At 44.9% G+C, this 19079-nt stretch overlaps 1 protein-coding gene across 6 annotated transcripts in view; it reads right to left on the reverse strand.

Annotated features, from left to right (window-relative positions):
* SLC4A11 (solute carrier family 4 member 11) overlaps positions 1–19079 on the reverse strand; it is a 250855-nt gene that overhangs the window by 110570 nt on the left and 121206 nt on the right. For all 6 annotated transcript variants that reach the window (XM_075931011.1, XM_025179543.2, XM_075931014.1 and 3 more), the window contains exon 3: positions 359–511. In XM_075931011.1, coding sequence (XP_075787126.1) covers positions 359–511 — 153 coding nt within the window. The remainder of the gene's footprint in view (positions 1–358; positions 512–19079) is intronic.

The raw sequence follows: 19079 nt of genomic DNA on the forward strand, positions 1-19079 counted from the left end.
ACTTATGGCACGTGTGCCGTAGGTTGCCGACCCCTGCTCTGGTCACCCTGCGGCAGTTACATAAAAGAATCTCAATTTTTAAAAATGCTGAGCACTTCCAACTCCCACGGAAGTCAATGGGGGCTTGTAGGCATCCCTTGGGGTCAGCTTTTCAGAAGCCCAGGGGTATTTAGGTGCCTGTCACTGAAAGTCAATAGTAGTTAGATGTGATGTTGAAAATCTCCTTTGGATACCATAGCATTTGTGAGGCAAATATCGACCAGTGGAAGTCTGCCTCAGAAAGGCAGAGAGGTCACGGCAGGCATAGTCTGACTTCCTCACATTTCAATAAGGATTGTAGAGAACACAAGGCACTTACCAGCGACATTCTGTTGTACTTCCAAATTGACATTCACGAAGAATCTGATGCTGTCCCCGGAAACAATTGAGGAATTTACAGTGTCAAAGAGCTCTTCTCCTCCGACTTCTTCTTTGTTCTCACAGCCGTCATCGGTATCACACTTAAGATAACCTGCAAATAAAATTAACACATTTCTTCATTATACTCTTTGCCCTCCACAAGCTATCGAACCAAGACCATAAAGAAAATGTCCCTCGTTACATGAAGCATTTTTCCCCACAAGGAAAACAAACCAACAAAAAGAATATTTTAACATTTTTCTTTGATAGTACCTTTATCTCCTCAAGCCTAAAGAGGATTTTCTACTTCTAAATTGTTACTTCTGCAGAAATCACAGTTTTCTACACCAGTGTTTCTCAACCAGTGGTATGAGTACCCTATGGGGCATCTGGGGAGTACATCAACAATTTAAATTTGGAGAAAACTGAATTTTTAAGTTTTGCAATACTTTATTATTTTTGTACTTTTTATACCCAAAAATTTCATCGCCCACCCACCTATGATTAAGTTGTTTAAACAAATGTGTTGCAATGGTAGAAAAAAAAATGTTGTGTGTCTGAAAACTGTAGGTACTGGGGGTGCTTATCATTGTTTTAAAGGGGTACTTTATAAAAAAAATTAAAAAAAAAAAAAGATTGAGAAACACTGATCTACACATTCAGGAAGCACAGAATACCAGAGCAGAGTTCTGCCACAGGCTTGGAGAAGAATGCTGCTCTACCTGTTAGCATTAGTAAACCTCAGAGTCCCACACAAGATGTGGCACAGGTTGCATGGCATAGCAAACAATTCAGAGAGGCCAAGTAACTTGGGTTTAAAAATGTTGCTAAAAAAACCTTTAAAAATATAAAAAAAACAAACAGTAACATTAATTTATATAAGCAACAGAATAGTTGCAAAATACACTTGTTTCTTGTTATAAAATTCCTATTGGTTAGTCTCTAAGGTGCCACAGGACTGCTGGTTGTTTTTAAAATGACAGAGTAACACAGTTACCCTGAGACACTTTTTCAGCATTATTCGCATGACTACAGTGCTGGTGAAAGGGGAAGTGACAGCCATATAAAAGGAAGCTTCCCATTTATCTGCAGAAAAGACACAGCAAAGCACCTTCCCTATAAACCTAAACCAGGCCGTTTCTAGTGATGAAGGCATAGTTTAATGCCAATGTACATTCAGCCTTTGATCTCTACCCGGAGACTGCCAGCAATGGTGCTAATTAATGCAATATGTGATGTTTAAACTTGTGCAACTGTTAAGAACATTCATCTTATACGTGCCACTCAACTGCTGAGAGACAGTAAAAAATTTTTTAAAATGAGGATGTTGGGAGCTGGGGAGAGGAGAGGCCGGGGGAGGGGGGCGGGGGGAGGAAGGGGAGGCTGGGCGCTGAGTGTTTGTAGGATTGCCAGATGCCTGGCATTTTCACCTCCTGGACGGGGGGGAAAAAATCCGAAAATACTGGACATTTTAGGTGTCCGGTATTCTCTGAATTTTTTTACCTGACAGGAGGTGAAAATACCAGACTGTCCAGGTGAGTACTGGACACCTGGCAACCCTACACAGGGAGGGAAGTTGGCGGGTGGCCTGTTAGGGCCAAAAAGCCTCACCACCACATGTTTTTTAAAGGGGCCACGGTGTTGGATTCTGGGGTTGGTTCTTTTTTTTCCCCCTTTCTTTTTTTTTTTTGGCTCAACAAACTTTTTCCTGGCATGTTTTTTGTTGTTGTTCTTGTTTGGTATTTCTTCTGAAACCATCTGGCAACCCTACCTGAAGGCAAGGGCAAAGAGGATACTGGAGACTGTGGGGAAGTACCACAAAGAAAAGTACTGAGAAGTTATGCAGCACATGGCTGCTATCTACAGGGTCCCTGGCCAGGACTGTGGAGTAGTGGGCGGGGCTGGGTCCCCCCTTCGTCACTTTGCCATGGAGGAAGCGGCCACGCAATTGGCTGCAGAAGCCACTGAAGGAATCAGCTGTACCGAAAACTGTGACATCCCCAGAAGAGGGGGGCACAGCCAGAGGGCTTTTTCCCCCAAAGAGGACGTTGCAGTCCTGGAAGGGACATGGGTCCCTGCAGTAGAAAGGACTGATGAACCACCACCAGGAGAGGGTTAGCAGAACTGAATCCCAGGACATCCAGAAGAGGGGGCCGCAGCAGCGAGTCACATGCCACCGTACTCTCAAAATATACGGACAGATCACCAAGCTACAGCAACTAGTTACTGAACATTAAAAAAAAAAAAAAAAAAAAAAAAAAAAATCAGTTGAACAAAAACTAATGCAACACAGATTCTTTTTTTTAATCCTTGTAAGCAATCCAAATGTAAAAGGACTGGTCAGAAAGTGTTTAAACTCAAATACGTTTTTCAGGACATCAGGCTAACGTTAGCATTCACAAAACAAAAAACTACCTAATTTCAAGACCGCAAACAGGAACTCTAAACTATGACACTTGAACCTCGGTACTTCCTGTTGCAAATGATTTTTGTTTAGGCTTGTTCTTGCACAATATATGCTGACAAAAGAAGATGCTGCTTATGCATTTTTTGGTTTAGGTCAGAAGCCTGTGCCAGCTTCCATTCTCAGAAAGTAGAGATCATCAGACTATTCAGGGCTTATAAGGCCCTACTACTTTCAGAGGAGGGCTCCCGTGAGTTTGAGTGTGCCTTTTAGAACAAGAAAAACAAGGAGTTCTATGGCATCTTAAATACTAATAGGCATGGGCATAAGCTTTCCTGGGTAAAACCCACTTTTGCCAGATACATCTGATGAAGTGGTTTTTACCCACAAACGCCCATGCCCAAATCCATCTATTTGTCTTTAATGTGCCAAAGGACTCCTCATTGATTTTGCAGATACAAACTAATACGGCGACTCTTCTGAGACTTCTAGAACAAGAAATACAAGACTACCCAATTGAAAACTTTTCCATTGCCCTTCCCTATCATGAGAAAAAGTTAAGAACTTGACTACCCCGTCACACACACTTTACACAAATGGCACAAGGGACATGCTCACCCATTTCTACAATTCTGAATGGTCCCGCCTGAGGGCTTCCAGCGAGCTCTGGGGAGAACATGTTATCTGCAGGACTAGATCATGTTTTGTGCCTGGTTGCCAAAACAGCAGCCGTTCAGCAACCATGTTCCCCAGCACCATCCTTGAAGTTCACCATGGTTTACCTGCAAGTGCTCATGGGGGAGGGAGAATGCAGAGGCGATAGATGGGGCAGCATGCAGGGTCTCATGGCCCCGCCAGATTTCTCCCACAGTAGGGAGAGGGAGCAGCCAACTGCAGGGAGGGGCATGCCATGTGTGTATGCATGTGTGAGATAGAGAGAGAGAGAGAGAGAGAGAAGGGCTGCCAATTTTGGCTTGACACATTCCTGGAGGTTTCCCCACGACATAAATCTTTAATTAAAAATTAATCTAATTCCTAGAGACTCTAGGACAGTCCTTGAGGGCTGACAACCCTAGGAGTGACTCAAGCTGCTGAGGATCAGGGTGACCTTTAAATTGTGACCCTCCCTGCAATCAGCAGGTACCATTCATCTCTGAGAAAATGGCTAGAATACAAGGTGACAGAAACTGTGGGCTTCCATTCATTACTGTTGTCCTTCAGACTTTAGATTCTCGAGCCACTGCTGCACAGTAAACATTTTCCTCTCTCCATCACAGCATTGCACTGTGGTGGCGCCTTCAGCAGATTTCATTCAGGTGGTGGAAAGCCCAGCTAATGGGGACCATCTTCACACCATTTCTAATGTTTTCTTGCAAGTGATGGACTCACATCAGGTAACGTGGCCTGAGAATCAATTCAATGTAGACCAAACGTCTGTGTCCATGGCGACGTGGTAACACGTGGGGAGGAAATAAAAGCAAGGTCTTCAGGGCTTGAATTTCAGCCAGTGCTGCTTACGGACATTTTGGAAGAACTTCATACCACCAGCTGTGCTTTGAATCCTTGTCTCCCCATGCAGGAAGGGACCAGTTGGCGAGTACCAGGGTCTTCTGCTGGTTGACATTATTACAGCCTTCTTTGAGGAGGGCAGGCTGTCAACCGATTTAAAAGGAAGCGCATGTCTCCGCTCAAGGAAGGTCATCTCTCGACACTGGCAATCTAGCTAGTCAGTATTTGAGTGATCGTTTTTGCTTAAGGTTTTAGAACAGGTTGTGGCAAGAAAACTCTTCAAACATTGAGACTGGGATGGTTCCATTTAACGTTGTCAATCAAGGCTCTGAATCATGTCCAGCACAGAGACTACAATTTTTATGTAGATGATGTCATCTCAGGGATGGATAATACCTGGTATCTAATCATATATCAGTAATCAGCCACCTTACACACAGTAGAGAGGCACTGTTGACTCATTTCAGTCCCTGGCAGAATTGGACAGGGCTGCTCACAATTCACTTTGTTCTTTTCTCTCTGACGTACTTCAAGTTGCTTCCTGGTTCTTTATTGCCATCCTTCTTAGGCGCAGTTGTTTGGGGAGCTTAGTAAGGTTCTATACTCCAGTTAAAATAGTGGAAGTACATTGTTAACACACAGCTTTACATCTGACCAGCCCAACCCATGGGCACATGTGGCTGAATGCTTTTCAATATTTGGGTGCTACCAAGGCATGGGTGGCCACAAGCCAGTTGATATGCAGTTCCAGATAGGACTAAGGCTATGTCTATACTAGCAAGAACTGTTTTGCAGAAGAGTTCTTGTGCAAAAAGTCTTCCATAAGAGCACATCTACACTGGCATGTGCTTTTGCGCAAGAGCGCCTATGGCAGTGTGGACGCTCTCTTGCGCAAGAAAGCTCTGATGGCCATTTTAGCCATAGAGGTTTCTTGCGCAAGAAATTCATGTTGCCTGTCTACACTGCCCTCTTGTGGAAGAGGGCTTATTTCTCATAGGAAGAGGAATAACTCTTCTGGAAGAAGCCCTGTTTTCCGACACTAGACTGTAAATTTACTTGCGCAAGAACACGTGTGCAGTTTAGACACCCGACAAGTTTTTGCGCAAGAACAGCTGCTCTTGTGCAAGAAGCCGCCAGTGTAGACATAGCCTAAGCCAATGGCAGTGGGCTAGGGAAGCAATCAGATAGGAAGCGAACAGCAGTTGTCAGTCCTGAAAACAAACAGCAAAAGATTTCGAGAAGAAGGATGGGATGGTCAACATGGTGTAAATTCTAACCATGTTACCAGGCAGATTTGAAAGTGAAGAAGCAGAGGGAGGGTGGTAGATGGAGGGGCATTATTACAGAGGATTTCTGAAGAGTGGGGAAGATTGTGACATGCTTTCGTTAAAAAAAAAGGGAGAGGTCAAGGAGGTAGGTAGGGGAAGGTCAACAATTAGAATTGAGTGGGCCAAAGGTGAAGGGCAGACATTTAGTCTTGGCTGGAACCAGAGAGAAGGATGGATGCTAATAATGCTGGGAAGAAGTGAATAAACCGTACCAGATCTCCTACTCAAAGAGTCAGCAAAGCAGAGGGTGGGGAGAGACAAACAGGTAGGAGGGTTTTAATAAGAAGCAGAAGCAATGGGGTCATTTGGCGTGTGGAGTCCATGGAAACAGAAAAGTGGCATGAGTTTTTGGTTTATGTTCTGCCTCAGAACTTGTACCACCACAATCCCCACCCTGGTTAGAAAAATGTCCAGTTTCCTAATTCTTCTTTCTTCAGAGCAAGAAAACAACAACAGTAAACAACAGTTGGTGCCCCTTAAAAAGTTCCAAATAAGCCAAAAACATTTGGATTACAAAAGTCTCATGGAAAGTAATACAGACAGCAAAATTTAAACAAGTTTCTACTTTTTCTTGAAATAGAAGCCTGGGGCTTAGAAAGCCACAATTGTTTGGGATCCCTTAATGAATTTATTGAAACAAACATAACACTTTCCATTTCCTCTTTAAATTCTTCTTCGAATCCATTCACATTTTGCCCATGATCTCAGCTGAACATTTTTTATTTTCCTGTTAGCAGTCTGGCAGGCAAATACATCACATTCTCTCCCAAGCTCTGAAGTTCCGCAATTGATTAGGAAGAATGTACTGAAAAATCTGGCAACATTTCATCCCCAAAGGGAGATCAGTGATGTTTCTGCTCTGTTTGCAAAAAAATGTACATGACACTGCAGGAGGAAACAGAATTTGTTCAACTATCCTTGTTTAACTGTGATCCGAGGTAGGGATTTTTGGTGGTGGTATCGCAGATTTCAGCTGCTTTATATGAGGATTAGTTATTTTTTCACAATAGAAAATATCCTACCAAATGTCAATACGGAGATGCAATTTTGTGTTTTGTACAAACCATAAAAAAAGCCCAACTTTAATCAAAGAATGGCAGAGTTTGCTACAAAAATATAAAATTCATTTATATCTAATTTAACCCTGACTTGGAAAAAAGATTCAGATTGTGCAATATTTAGTCAGATGCAAACTTCACTTCACCTGGCATTTCACTTGTAGGGGTTAAACCTCTAGTTCAGCATCCTTGGGACCAAACCAGTGCCGAATCAGAAAATTTGCCAAACCATGGGAGGTCAATATTGTCTAGCAGTATTACCAACCCTTCCACTGCTTACCGGCCTTAGAAGATATTTGGGTAAATTAGAGCTAAATCACAGCACAGAACAATGACAACCACGACTAGTAGCTGTAAATAAACTTTATGGGACCGAGGGAAACTGGGCTACACCCTTGTTAAGAAGACATTAGGCTAACTACAATCATACCAGATCATTGAGTGCCAGACCAGAGGTTCAACCTGAACCAATCTGCCTCAATTTTTTCTGAATTGTTCCATCAAAGATGCCGTCAGTACCAGCAAAATAACTGTGCCAGTGCTCTGAAGATGGGAAGTACCATGTATAGCTGACATACTGTCAAAACTGCTTGACTGGGTCTTCGCTCCAACCCCTGAATAAGGGGTGGTACATTAAGTCCTTTTCCAAGAGAGCCAAGAGAAGAATGGTATTTCAATCCCGTTTGTCAAATGCCTTCTCTGTTCCTACATTTCACTTTGCAGGGAGAAGAGAACAGAGTAATCTACTGGCCCTCGTGCCATCTTAGATCGGTCCCCCCGCCCCCGTTCACTTGCTCAAGGTGGGAGAACCTGATGTCCTCTGCTCTCCTCTTCTCACTTGAATTAATGGTCTAGGACAGCGATGGGCAACCTAGGCTAGTGAGTGGACCACAGAAGTGGCTCTTCTTCATCTCTGTGGGCCACAAGATTGTCATAACCAAAGTGTTCTCCTGGGACAGGGTAGTACTTGTGCTAACTGCGCCGGCGTACCTAGAATTCGCCGGGGTGAGGACGGAACCGTAGCAGTGCTTTGACTGGATGCAAAGGGAGCCCATGGCTCTTACAGTCAATATTGTGTGCAATCAGCATACACCCCACTTCATGTGCCCTTGCTTTACATGCATCACTTTAATAATACCAGTGGGAGGGGGGGGGGAACCCTACATGAACAGAAATCAGCAGAATCTGGCAACCCTGCACGAGGGCAATGGCAAACAAAAGGTCTTGTTGGCCACACATAGAACCCCCATGGGTCACCTGCCAGCTGCAGGTTGCCCACCCATGACCTCTAGGAGGTCCTTTTGCTCCCTCAGTGTAAGTCTGTGTAGAAGCACAAAAGCTATGTTAAAGAACACTGCGCCTTTAATCAAGGCACACACTCCAAAGTTAGGAAATGCTTAGTTCTGCCCCCTGGTAGGTATGCGTTATGATATGGCCTTTAATTGCACGATTGCATGCTATCTATCCCCTGCCTCATTCAGAGCACAGGATGGGTGGTACTCCCTGAATGAGGGCCTATTCAATATTTTGTTTTCTCCTCATTGTTCAATGTATGGCCTCAGGGCTTATTTACTGCAAACTATTCAAACCCTGCTCTCAAGACAGAATTCTTAATTTCCTCCTGAGGTTTTTCTACCATGCTCATCAGTACAGAAGCCAAGTGCTCAGATAGAAGTTAATTTATCGTCACCAAACCCCTGGAAATAGAGGGGTGCTAGCCCCATTCATCAGAAGGGGAGCTCAGATACTAAGGGACAGAGAAAAACATCCACTAGTTTTGAGTACCCCATTTCAGGTACCTAGGATTTGATTTTTCACAGTACTTAGCATCACACGGCATGTTATATATTTAAAGTACAGCTCCCATTAACTTTCTCTGTGGAACTGAATCCTCAGCATTTCTGGAAGTGAGATGTTGGGTCTTAAGTCAGGCACCCAAAAAACACACGCCACACAGTTAGTGACTGACTGCACAGGGAAAGTTTGGGGTCCTGTGGGAAAAAACAGTATACAATCATGTACAGTAAAACTCCAATAGTCCAGCATCAAATAGTCCGGCACTCCTGATAGTCCAGCATCAAAATGGCAAGAGCCTAACGAGTGAGCTTCGGCAAAAAATGAGTCACAAGGTAACAGCAGCAGCAGCTGAACTGAGCAAAAAGGGTAAAAAAGGCTTAAACAAACTAAAACCTTACAGTATACTGTATGTACAATAAAAAGGGTTAAGAACACTTACATCTACACACAGGCAGTCCCCGGGTTACATACAAGATAGAGACTATAGGTTTGTTCTTAAGCTGAATTTGTATGCAAGTCGGAACTGGTACATATTGTAGGGAAAACTCTAGCCAAACATTTCTCCAGAGCTCAGTTTTATTCTCCCACACCTCACTTCCCTCAGTCCTTTATTCTCAAGCTGAGGTGTCTGCTGAGAAAAGCTGCTCCGCGTCTCCCTGGTCTGCTGGAGGTGGGGGGGGGGGCGCGCTAGCTTCGCGTCTCCCTGGTCTGCTGGAGGGGGGGGGGGGGGCGCTAGCTTCGCATCTCCCTAGTCTGCTGGGGGGAAGCAGCTAGTGCGGGGTTGCCTCACCCCGTTTGTAAGTAGGGATCCGATGTAAGTCGGATCCATGTAACCCGGGGACTGCCTATATATAACCAGCTTATAGTACCTCCTGATAGTCCGGCATATTTGATAATCCGGCACCACCTAGGTCCCATAGGTTCCGGATTATCGGAAGTCTACTGTAGTTATGTGATCATAGAATCATAGAATACTAGGACTGGAAGAGACCTCAAGAGGTCATCGAGTCTAGCCCCCTGACCTCACGGCAGGACCAAATACTGTCTAGACCATCCCTGATAGACATTTATCTAACCTACTCTTCAATATCTCCAGAGATGGGGATTCCACAACCTCCCTGGGCAATTTATTCCAGTGTTTGACCACCCTGATAGTTAGGAACTTTTTCCTAATGTCCAACCTAAACCTCCCTTGCTGCAGTTTAAGCCCATTGCTTCTTGTTCTATCCTCAGAGGCCAAGATGAACAAGTTTTCTCCCTCCTCTCTATGACACCCTTTTAGATACCTGAAAACTGCTATCATATCATGTATTTAAGAACTGCATCAGAATACATACGCACAAGGGAGCGGATTTAAGGTTGCAAATCAGGGATGCAAAATCCCATGTAACTGGTTTAACATAATGTTTACTTCGTGTTTAACCGGTCAATCACGTTTAACCAGTTTAACCCGTCGTCGACAGAACGGCCCTCTGCATTAAAATCAGATAGTTTCCTCCTTCATGCTGCCTGACTCCTAGCATAGGGGGTGACTGACAGCACAGAGATGGGCTATCCGCTCAATTCCAGCGGCTGTCACAGAGCAGCCATGACACAGAATTACCCAGCTTCAGCCTTGGCTGGAGCATGCGCATTTCTGTAGGGCTCCTACAGGCAGTCGAGTCACAGCTAGGAGCCAAGAGAGACTCAAGCATGCTCAGTGAGGATGGAATCCTAGGAGATTTTAGCAAACAACAAAGTCTCTACTGAGCATGTGTGAACGGGTATTTTTCAAAGGCTTATCACATGTCCAAAACGTGCAGCTTTCCATGGTGCTGGAAAAAGTTACATCCTGGGCAAAGGCCACACACTGACAAATTTCAAGCTCATGCTCCTAAACATGGAGGGTACTAATGCTTTCAAAGAAAAGGTCACCTGCATTTTTTAATATGGGCAAAAAACAATGAATTGTCCCCTCTCTCAGAAACAAGTGAACTGCTTTGGCAAAAAATTTCCAAGCACTCAGCATATAAAAGTGCTACTCGGTCTGTTAAATGGGTGGCAACATTATAAGCAACTGAGAGAGTGCCTTACAATCAGAAGTGTAAGGTGACTAGCGTTGCCAACTCTTCTGGTTTCGCAGGGAATTTCCTGAAATCGGGGTCAATCTCCCAGAGGCTCCTGAAACCAAACAGGGAGATCGTCTGGCAGTGCGGCAGGGCTAAGGCAAACGTCCCATCTGCCTTTGCCCCACCCTGCTCCCAGAAATGGATGACATGTCCCTGGGCCCCTAGGTGGGGGGGCAGGAGGTCTCCGCAAACAGCTCCTGCCCCAAGCGCCAATTGCGCAGCTCCCATTGGCTAGGAAATGCAGCCAATAGGAGCTGTGAGCAGGAGCAACACAGAGCCATCTAGGCCCCAGCCCCTAAGAGCTGTAGAGAGGGATATGCCAGGAGCAATGCATGGCCAGTGCAGGCAGGGAGCCTGCCTTTATCCCTCTGCATCACCAATCAAGACTCAGAGCTGCCTGAGGTAAGCACCAGCCATCCGGAGCGCACACCACCCAATTCCTCCTGCACCCCAACCCCCTGCCCCAGCCCTGAGCCTCCTTCCAGAGTTCTTACCTTACTCTCTCCTGCCCCAGCCCTGAGCCCCCTCCTCACCCAAACTCCCTGCCAGAGCCCACACCCCCTCTGGCACCCCTTAAGTGAGCAGATTGTTACCCTAGAAAAGGGGCCATATTATAGTTGGTTCAGTGGGTTCCATTTTGAAAGAGACAGTTCCTTTTCTCTACATGATGGAGGTTTTCCTGCTCAAACTGTTAATTTGCACACGGTACCACCTTATGCACCCCTCTCAAACAGGCTGTGCAACCGTTACTATCTGGTGCACTCAGCACCAAAAGAGGTGCACTCAGCACCAAAACCGCTGCACACAGCCCCTAGGAAGCTGCACTCAACACCTAGGTTCATTAGCATACTTTTCCCGCCTCTGGGCCAATAAAAGCCCTGAGGTATCAAGGGCTCGGGTCCTTGGATATTCCCCAGCCTTGGATCTACTCATTTGTTGCTCCTCTGTATTGTTTGCCTGAAGCTTGGATACCATCTATATAATCAGAGGCCTGGACTTTTGAACTGTGCTACCCTTCTGTGGTAAATACCCACAAGGTTTTCCTGTTTGCATTGGCCACTGGAACCGGGACTCTCTTTTCCTATCATCTTCATTGGATTACCCGCCTACTGGATCAGACGGTGTTGTCGAAGGACGGATCAGACTGTGTCCAGAGGGGATTCCTTTCCAGATCGAGGTCGTCTCTTCACAGAGGACTCACTACCGTGGGATCTCCCTGCTTGTCCTCCCCAGAGGCTTACAAATAGCCCGAGGGTTGAAGGTCGCAGGCATCGATCGCCTCAGGCTTTGTATATACCTTAGAACAGGTCCCTAGATACATATCTCCTTTCTTCGGGTTAGGGAGGGTTGGTTTGTTGAAACTTACTGTTAACTGTATATCTGTTCCTCTATTCTACTCAAATACATGGTTTGGCCCTAAAATTGTGTATGCCTGATTTGTGGCTAGAGATCCACCGGTGATTAGATACGGCTCTCAGGTCGGATCTTTCTTCTGTGTAGGGGCTCCTTCTCCCCGTTTTACATCCACACCATTGGCCACTTTTATTCTAAATTGCTTGTCCACGTCCCTAGGGCAACAAGATGTTCCAATTTTATAAGGAAAGTCCCAGAATTTGGTGCCCTGCCTTGTATATAGGTGTTTATTACTCCTATCCTGATTTTTGACACTTGCTATGCACCCCCAGCCCTCTGCCACAGAAGTGGCCCAGAACCCCTCCCACACTCCCCCTCAGTCCCAGCCCAGAGCCGCCTCCCCCACAGACCTGACCCCCTTCAGGTGAAAATTAGTGAGGACGGTGGAGATTGAGTAATGGAGGGAGGGGGGATAGAGTGAATGGAGATGGACCTTGGAGAAGAGGCATAGTCTCAGGGGATAGGAAGTGGGGCAAGGGTGTTTGGGTTTGTGTGATTAGAGTTGCCACCTAACTAAAGGCAACGATAATAAACCTGTTACACTGCCAGCCTCCCCGATAATAAGAAACATGCAACAAGGCTAGTGTCGCTGCTAACTGCACCAACCTGGGAGGAGGTTTTCACAGGCACAAAGGGCAGCTAGATGCCCAATTCTCACTGAAAATCTTGCTTTGAAAGTCAATGGAAGTTATGCATTTAATTGCCCTTTGGGCTTTTGGAAAAAAAAAGTCACAGCCTTAAATTCTCAGAGCGAGGTTCTCTGGAACAAGACTACAGCTCATCAATAATTGCTTCATCTTTCATCTCAGCCAATTTGAGATGCATGCTGCTAGACTGCAGCTCAGGCAAGAAGATCCACTTTCAGGATGCAGTCCTCAAAAAGCGGGTGTACAAAGTGCAAACAGAGAAAACACTAGGACCCACTTTGTTGATCTCAACACTTGGGGACTATGAGTGTGAGATCTACTCTACAGCACAAGCAATTTAAGAGCTGTCTAATTCTAAACCACATTAACTGGAGCAGGGAGAACCACCCTGATATTTCAAAGCATCAGTCATCTGGCATTATTCCTTTCTGCAAGATTTAGAAATTGCATTGCCCTGAGTACATACATGCGGAGTCAGAGATTTGTGACCCTATATTTAAAAGTTGGCATTTTATTTACATGTGCGACTTTCTCCCTAGCAATTACAGTTGTGACAAGTGGGGGGGAAATAATCTGTGACAAAAAAAAATTGATAAAAATGTAAAAAGGTTACGCTACAGGGGTGCTTTAACGTTATGACTGGTTTTGTTTTCAGGTGGCATTCATATGCTCAATATGCTAATACCATGAATATTTAGGTCAATTATTGAAAAAAATCCCTTTCAAGTTATATTTTACCCTCAAGCATTCCAAACAAACAATGTACAATTTTTTTTTAAATAACCCTGATAACAAAAAGGATGTAACAGCACAATGTTTATAAGCATTTTTGTTCAATGAGCAACTCAAGCTCAACAACCCCCACACTGATAATTTAATTGTGAGTCTAAAGATTCATGGTGCTTTTCTTAAGACATCAGCTTGTGGATTTATGCAATACATAAGAATTTTAATTTTTTTTTAAAAGGCTTCCAGCCATCATGGTTGGGAGAAAAAGCTGGAAGAGATGGAAATGCTAGAACAGCGGTGGCAAACCCAGGTTTCTTTGATTAAAAAAGTTTGGCTCCTGTTGATTCTGAGCCACGCGCCCAGACTGCTCACGGCCGGCCGCTCACCGCACAGCGCCCCAGCGCCTGCAAGGAGAAGTGCATGGTGGCAGCGGCGGCTCTGGGACCCATGCATTAGGTTAGAGCCAGGTAGGTAGGTAGGTAGGTAGGTGTGTATGTGTGTGCACGTGCGCACGTCCCTGGCTCTGGGGGAGGGCAGAGGGATTGGGTTAGAGCGGGGGGGGAGGGGGAAAAGTGCATGGCTGTGGGGGAGGGCAGGAGGATTGGGTAGGGGGGTGCAAAGCTGAAGCACCTTAAACACAAAGTCTTCATGGATGCAGAATAAGGCAGCCAACACAGATGTCATATTTAAATTCCAGGGCAAAAAAAAGAATCAGCATGTACCTGGTTTACACTGTGTTTCTTTATATAAAATTCAAAGGCTATTGTTTGCCAGGCTGAAGCAATTATTCTGAGATATGAGTCTCGCCCTTATTATTTTTGAACCTCTCATATTTGCAGTCTGGGACAAGCACTTCAAATTGTGCTAATGTACTTTTCATTTCAGTTTAATTTTTAAAAACTTACAGGACATAACAGGGCAGTAGTGTTAAATTTAAAATACATGGTGGGGATGTGGTTGTTTTCTTTTTAGTGTGAGAATTTTACTGTATTTTAAAAGGTTGTTTCTTTTTAATTTAATGTTTGTTCCTGGACAAGTTCTCTGAAGATATATGGAATGAACGTGAATTTTTTAAGTGACTAGAGGCTTTTTTATTGGTTTTTGTCCAAAATGTCCTGTAATGTTATTTTTATCACTACATTGTGTGTACTGTATCTATCTATCTATAGATATATATAAAATAAATATATAATACGTGGCTCTTCACACTCTATCCACCGCTATTTTGGCTCTTGCACAATAACCTGCCAGTGTAGACACAGCCCAGGTGCGTGGGTTACATTCGCTCACTGGGCTATGGGAGGAGGGCCAGGGATGTGGGCTCTGAGGTGGGGCCAGAAATGAGGCTTCAGAGTAGGGATGTTAAAATGTGGGTAACTGGCTAACCGTGTAATTTCTGAGGTTACACACACACACCCCACGGGGCAGCAGCTAGCTCCCTGAGAGCTGGTGCATGCTGGAGCCAGCTTCTAAGCCAGCTCCCAGCACACACCAGCTGCTGCCTCTGGTACAGGACAGCAGTTGGCTTCCTAGGAGCTGGTGCGCGCCAGGAGACTGTTTTTAAGCTAGCTCCCCGGGCATACTGGCTCCCGCCTGCTGCCCCATGCTGCTGCCTCTGATACAGAGGCAGCTGTGCAGGGCAGCAGGTGTCTCCCTGGGAGCTGGATCAGGAGCTGCATGTAACCGTTTTGGTAACCAATATGCTCGTGCTGATTGGTTACCTGTTTAAACAGCTGCAATCTTATAACCCTAGTTCAGGGTGCGGGAGACAGCTCCAGGCTATGGTAGGGTTGCATATGAGGGTGAGGGCGCCAGCTGAGTGGGTGGGCTTGGAGGTAGGCCCGGGATTGAAGGTTTGGGGTGGAGGAAGGGATTCAGGGTTGGGGTCCGTGGGTGGATGGGAGGTCCAGGAAGGAGTATTGGTGAGGGAGGGGACTCCCGGCTGCGGTAAGGGTTTGGAATGTGTGGGAGGGTTTGCGGTGTGAGGTCCCAGTGGTGCTTACTACGGTTCCCAGGAAACAGCTGCCATGTCCCTAGGTGCAAGTATACGCCGAATGCTGTCCTTGCAATTCCCAGCCAACAGGAATTGTGGGAGTGGCATTTGTGAGTGTAAGGGCAACACACAGAGCCTCCCTCTTTCTAGGGGTGCCAGAGTGGTGGGGACTGCCTCCAGGAGCTACGTGACACCAAGCCAGGTAGGGAGCCGGTCTTAGCTCCGGGCCTCTGCCGCTCCGACAAATGGTCTTTTTAATGGCCCAGTCAACAGTGCAGACTGGAGCAACCAGGGTCCATTTTCAACCAGCATTCCAGTCAAAAGCCAGATGCCTGGCAACCCTATTAGAAACCCACAGTTCCCCTCCCCCAACCCTGCCCGTTCGCCCTTCCCCCCCCAAAGAGAGAGATTGTTTTTAATGCATTGGAATCTATGATAAACACGTCCAAAGTGGCGATGTTGGAAAACAAACAAAAACTGGGCTTGCTTTTTATGGTTTCAAACTGTAAACCTCCCACATGCCGCTCAGTATAGTTGATAATAAAAACGACTACACTCAATCATGTCTATTACAACACGAAAATGGTTGTGAAGCATGTTTCTATCCTCATGAGCATATCTCTAACTATTATTTTCACATGACAGGCGGTAAAATTGACAGCACATATTCAACAGACTGCCAACACTTCAGGATTGGCATGTCTAGGAATAATTAATGATTATGCTTATCAGGTAGTTGACTGCTCTCTAACATCCCTATTGTTAATCCCAGAGTTAGTGTTATGATTTTAAGTGTAACATATTGTAAATGTTAAGAAAATGCACAGATACACCTAACCAAACTTAACTCAGCCCATTCAATGGCACCAATCATGATCAACCACATGGTTATAAACATTTGAGTATTTATGGTCTCAGAATAGATTAGCTGTCTTTAAAAACCATTTTAATTTTGCTACTCCATATTTTTCCCCTTTGTGTCATCAGGTCAAAGAAAAGACTGACACATACTAAACTAATGAAAAACAGGTTTCCTTAAGCAATTTAGCTCAGAATAATTAACAGATTAACTTGTACACCCAGAAAAATTGTTCTTTGCTGGGAGACTGACTACTGTAAATTCGGGGAGACAACACTGTATTTTTCATACAAAACAACAAGATAATAAATCCCAGGTTGTAAGTGCCAAATGGAACTCAACTTTACCTATGGAATAACATAGCCTGCATCTCCACACTGGAAATGGGATTATGAACATATGCAGGTTCAGTATTGCCTCCAATGGGTAGGCTACTTTATTCTGGATTAATATTAATGGGAGAATAATCAAAAGGAATTTACAGAGCGGGAGGAACTTACTTTATACGTATGTTACCAATTCCCTCGTTTTCACATTCACCACATTCCAGAAACAGAAGTTGGGAGGGGGACAGACACACACTTAAAATGCCATCATTACATTTAATATGCACACTTACACATAACCACCCACTTGCTTGACAACAAGGATAATGCAGAAGTGTAACTTCTCAATCAAAGTTATCACCACAGGAACCCAAAGCATGCATAAGAGCTTTTTGCTCGAAGGCTGGGTGATCAAAACTGTGTACATTTGCATCTTACTTCCAGCTACAGGCATTCAGGTAAATTTAAAAAAAAGAAAAATCCTTTTCAATTCATTGCCAGTTTAAACCAAGTCTGCAAAATTGTCAGGAACATTTACCAAACCAAGCTACAAATTGTATTCCCTGTACCCTTTGTCGTGATAATGGAGGATAATGAAAAATACGTATGTAATTCTACCCAGCTCTAAGGAGAAATGTTATTTTTTCAGCTGATGCCCCACATCTGAGCAGTATGGAAGAGACTAACAAAACAAAAACAAAATAATAAAAAAAAGCAATAATTGTGTTTGCATCTGCCCATTTTAAAAGAATGAGCATTACATTTTTCTTTACTAGAATGTTACACTCTACTTAGCTTTGTGGGCTGAGCCCTTCCCTAGCAGTTCTGTCCCAATTTAACTTACTAGAAATAGTAATGACCCCCAATAGGGATGTTAGATAGAAGGTAACAGAACAGTTGAGCAACTGCATGAACTCTTAGCGGTTAGTCGACTATTCTACAATCCCTCAGGGGCGGGACCAGCAGCCAGCGCACTCCAGCCACACTCCTGGGAAGCTCCCTGCCATCCCACACTACTGCCTCTCTATCAGAAGCAGTAGTGCGGGGTGCCAAGCAGAGCCGGTCGGCGAGGGTAGCCACTATAAAAACCAGCTCCCCTTGCGGACTGGCTGCCTGCTGCCTCGTGCTGTTTCCTCAGATACAGAGGCAGCAGCTCAGGGTAGCAGCAGCCTTTGTCCATGCAGATCCAAGCTCCCCATGGACAGAGGCTGCTGGAGGAAGTTGCCACGAAGCAGCCTCTGTCTGTGGTGGCCCGGGCTGGCCACAGAAGGCGGCTGTTCTGGCAGCAGCCCCTGTCCACTGAGGGTCCGAGCTCCCCACGGACAGAAGCAGCTCCGCCTCCCACAGAGCAGTTGGGAGTCCTCTCCCTCACCTCTGTCTATGTCAAGTCTGGGCCCGCCACAGGGAGGGGCTGCTTCACGGCAGCAGCCCCTGTCCACTAGGGGTCCAAACTCCCAGGGCTTTTAAGCCAGCTCCCACCAGCACCGGCTCCTGCTCCCCACTGCTTGTTGCCTCTGACACAGAGGCAGCGGGGGAGAGGCGTAGAATGCAAGTAGTCGCCTAGATTAACCGATAACCTTTAGCCTAGCCTAGGCTAATCATATAGTCGACTACTCTTTTACATCCCTAACAGGTATTTATGCTATGGCAGTCCTCTGGACTGTGGGAGCCCTATAGACAACTTCAGTGTTGAGTTAAATAAGCATTTCACATCCATCTCAGGACTCTCTTCACTCCAGAGGTAATGGGTTATGTCTGCCAATCCCCAAGACCCACAGCCACTTGGTAAAAATGGAAAAGATAGTTAGAGAATGACCTATTTCCCACAAGTTTGAAGATAGCCATTTTAACAAGGAGGCTTCTGAGATACTAGCTGGGGAGAATTTTTCTCTTTACTACTGTACAGTCATGATTTCCAAATCTATTATGTGGGGTGTATTTTGTCATAAAACAAGCCAGATGGAAATGCAAACTTTTCTCTGCTGCCTTAACAATTCACAACAGACACGAAAAAACCGATATACTACTACAAAAGAAAAAAAAAGTTCTTCTGTATATATTCCAGTATTCTATTATACAATTAGTTATCTAAGAAGCCTTATAAATAATCTAAGTAATTCAATGGGTTTTTTTTAAACCACAGCAACATGCAGATTTTCTGTTCCACACTACAAGCCACTAAATTAGAAACCTTCATTTTAATTTATGGCTTAGAAATAAAAACCTGTAGGAACACACGCAAGTTGACTTCTGGCTTGTCACCAGCAGTTGTGGTGCATTTGTGGCTGGCAAACAGACATTGTACTGGAAAATCCAATTCCCATTGTGAAACGATTCTTCTCAGAATGCTATTTAGATTAATTTCATATTTAGATAAAACTAATTTTTTTTTTTTAAAAAAAAAGCAAAACTATGACACACATTCCAAACTTAAATGCAAAACCAAAACCACAACAACAAATAGATAAAATATGTCCAAACATCCCCAACCAGGCTAGTCCCTCCAGCA

Source organism: Pelodiscus sinensis, chromosome 5 (genome assembly GCF_049634645.1).
Source record: "Pelodiscus sinensis isolate JC-2024 chromosome 5, ASM4963464v1, whole genome shotgun sequence".
Classification (NCBI taxonomy): Eukaryota; Metazoa; Chordata; order Testudines; family Trionychidae; genus Pelodiscus; species Pelodiscus sinensis.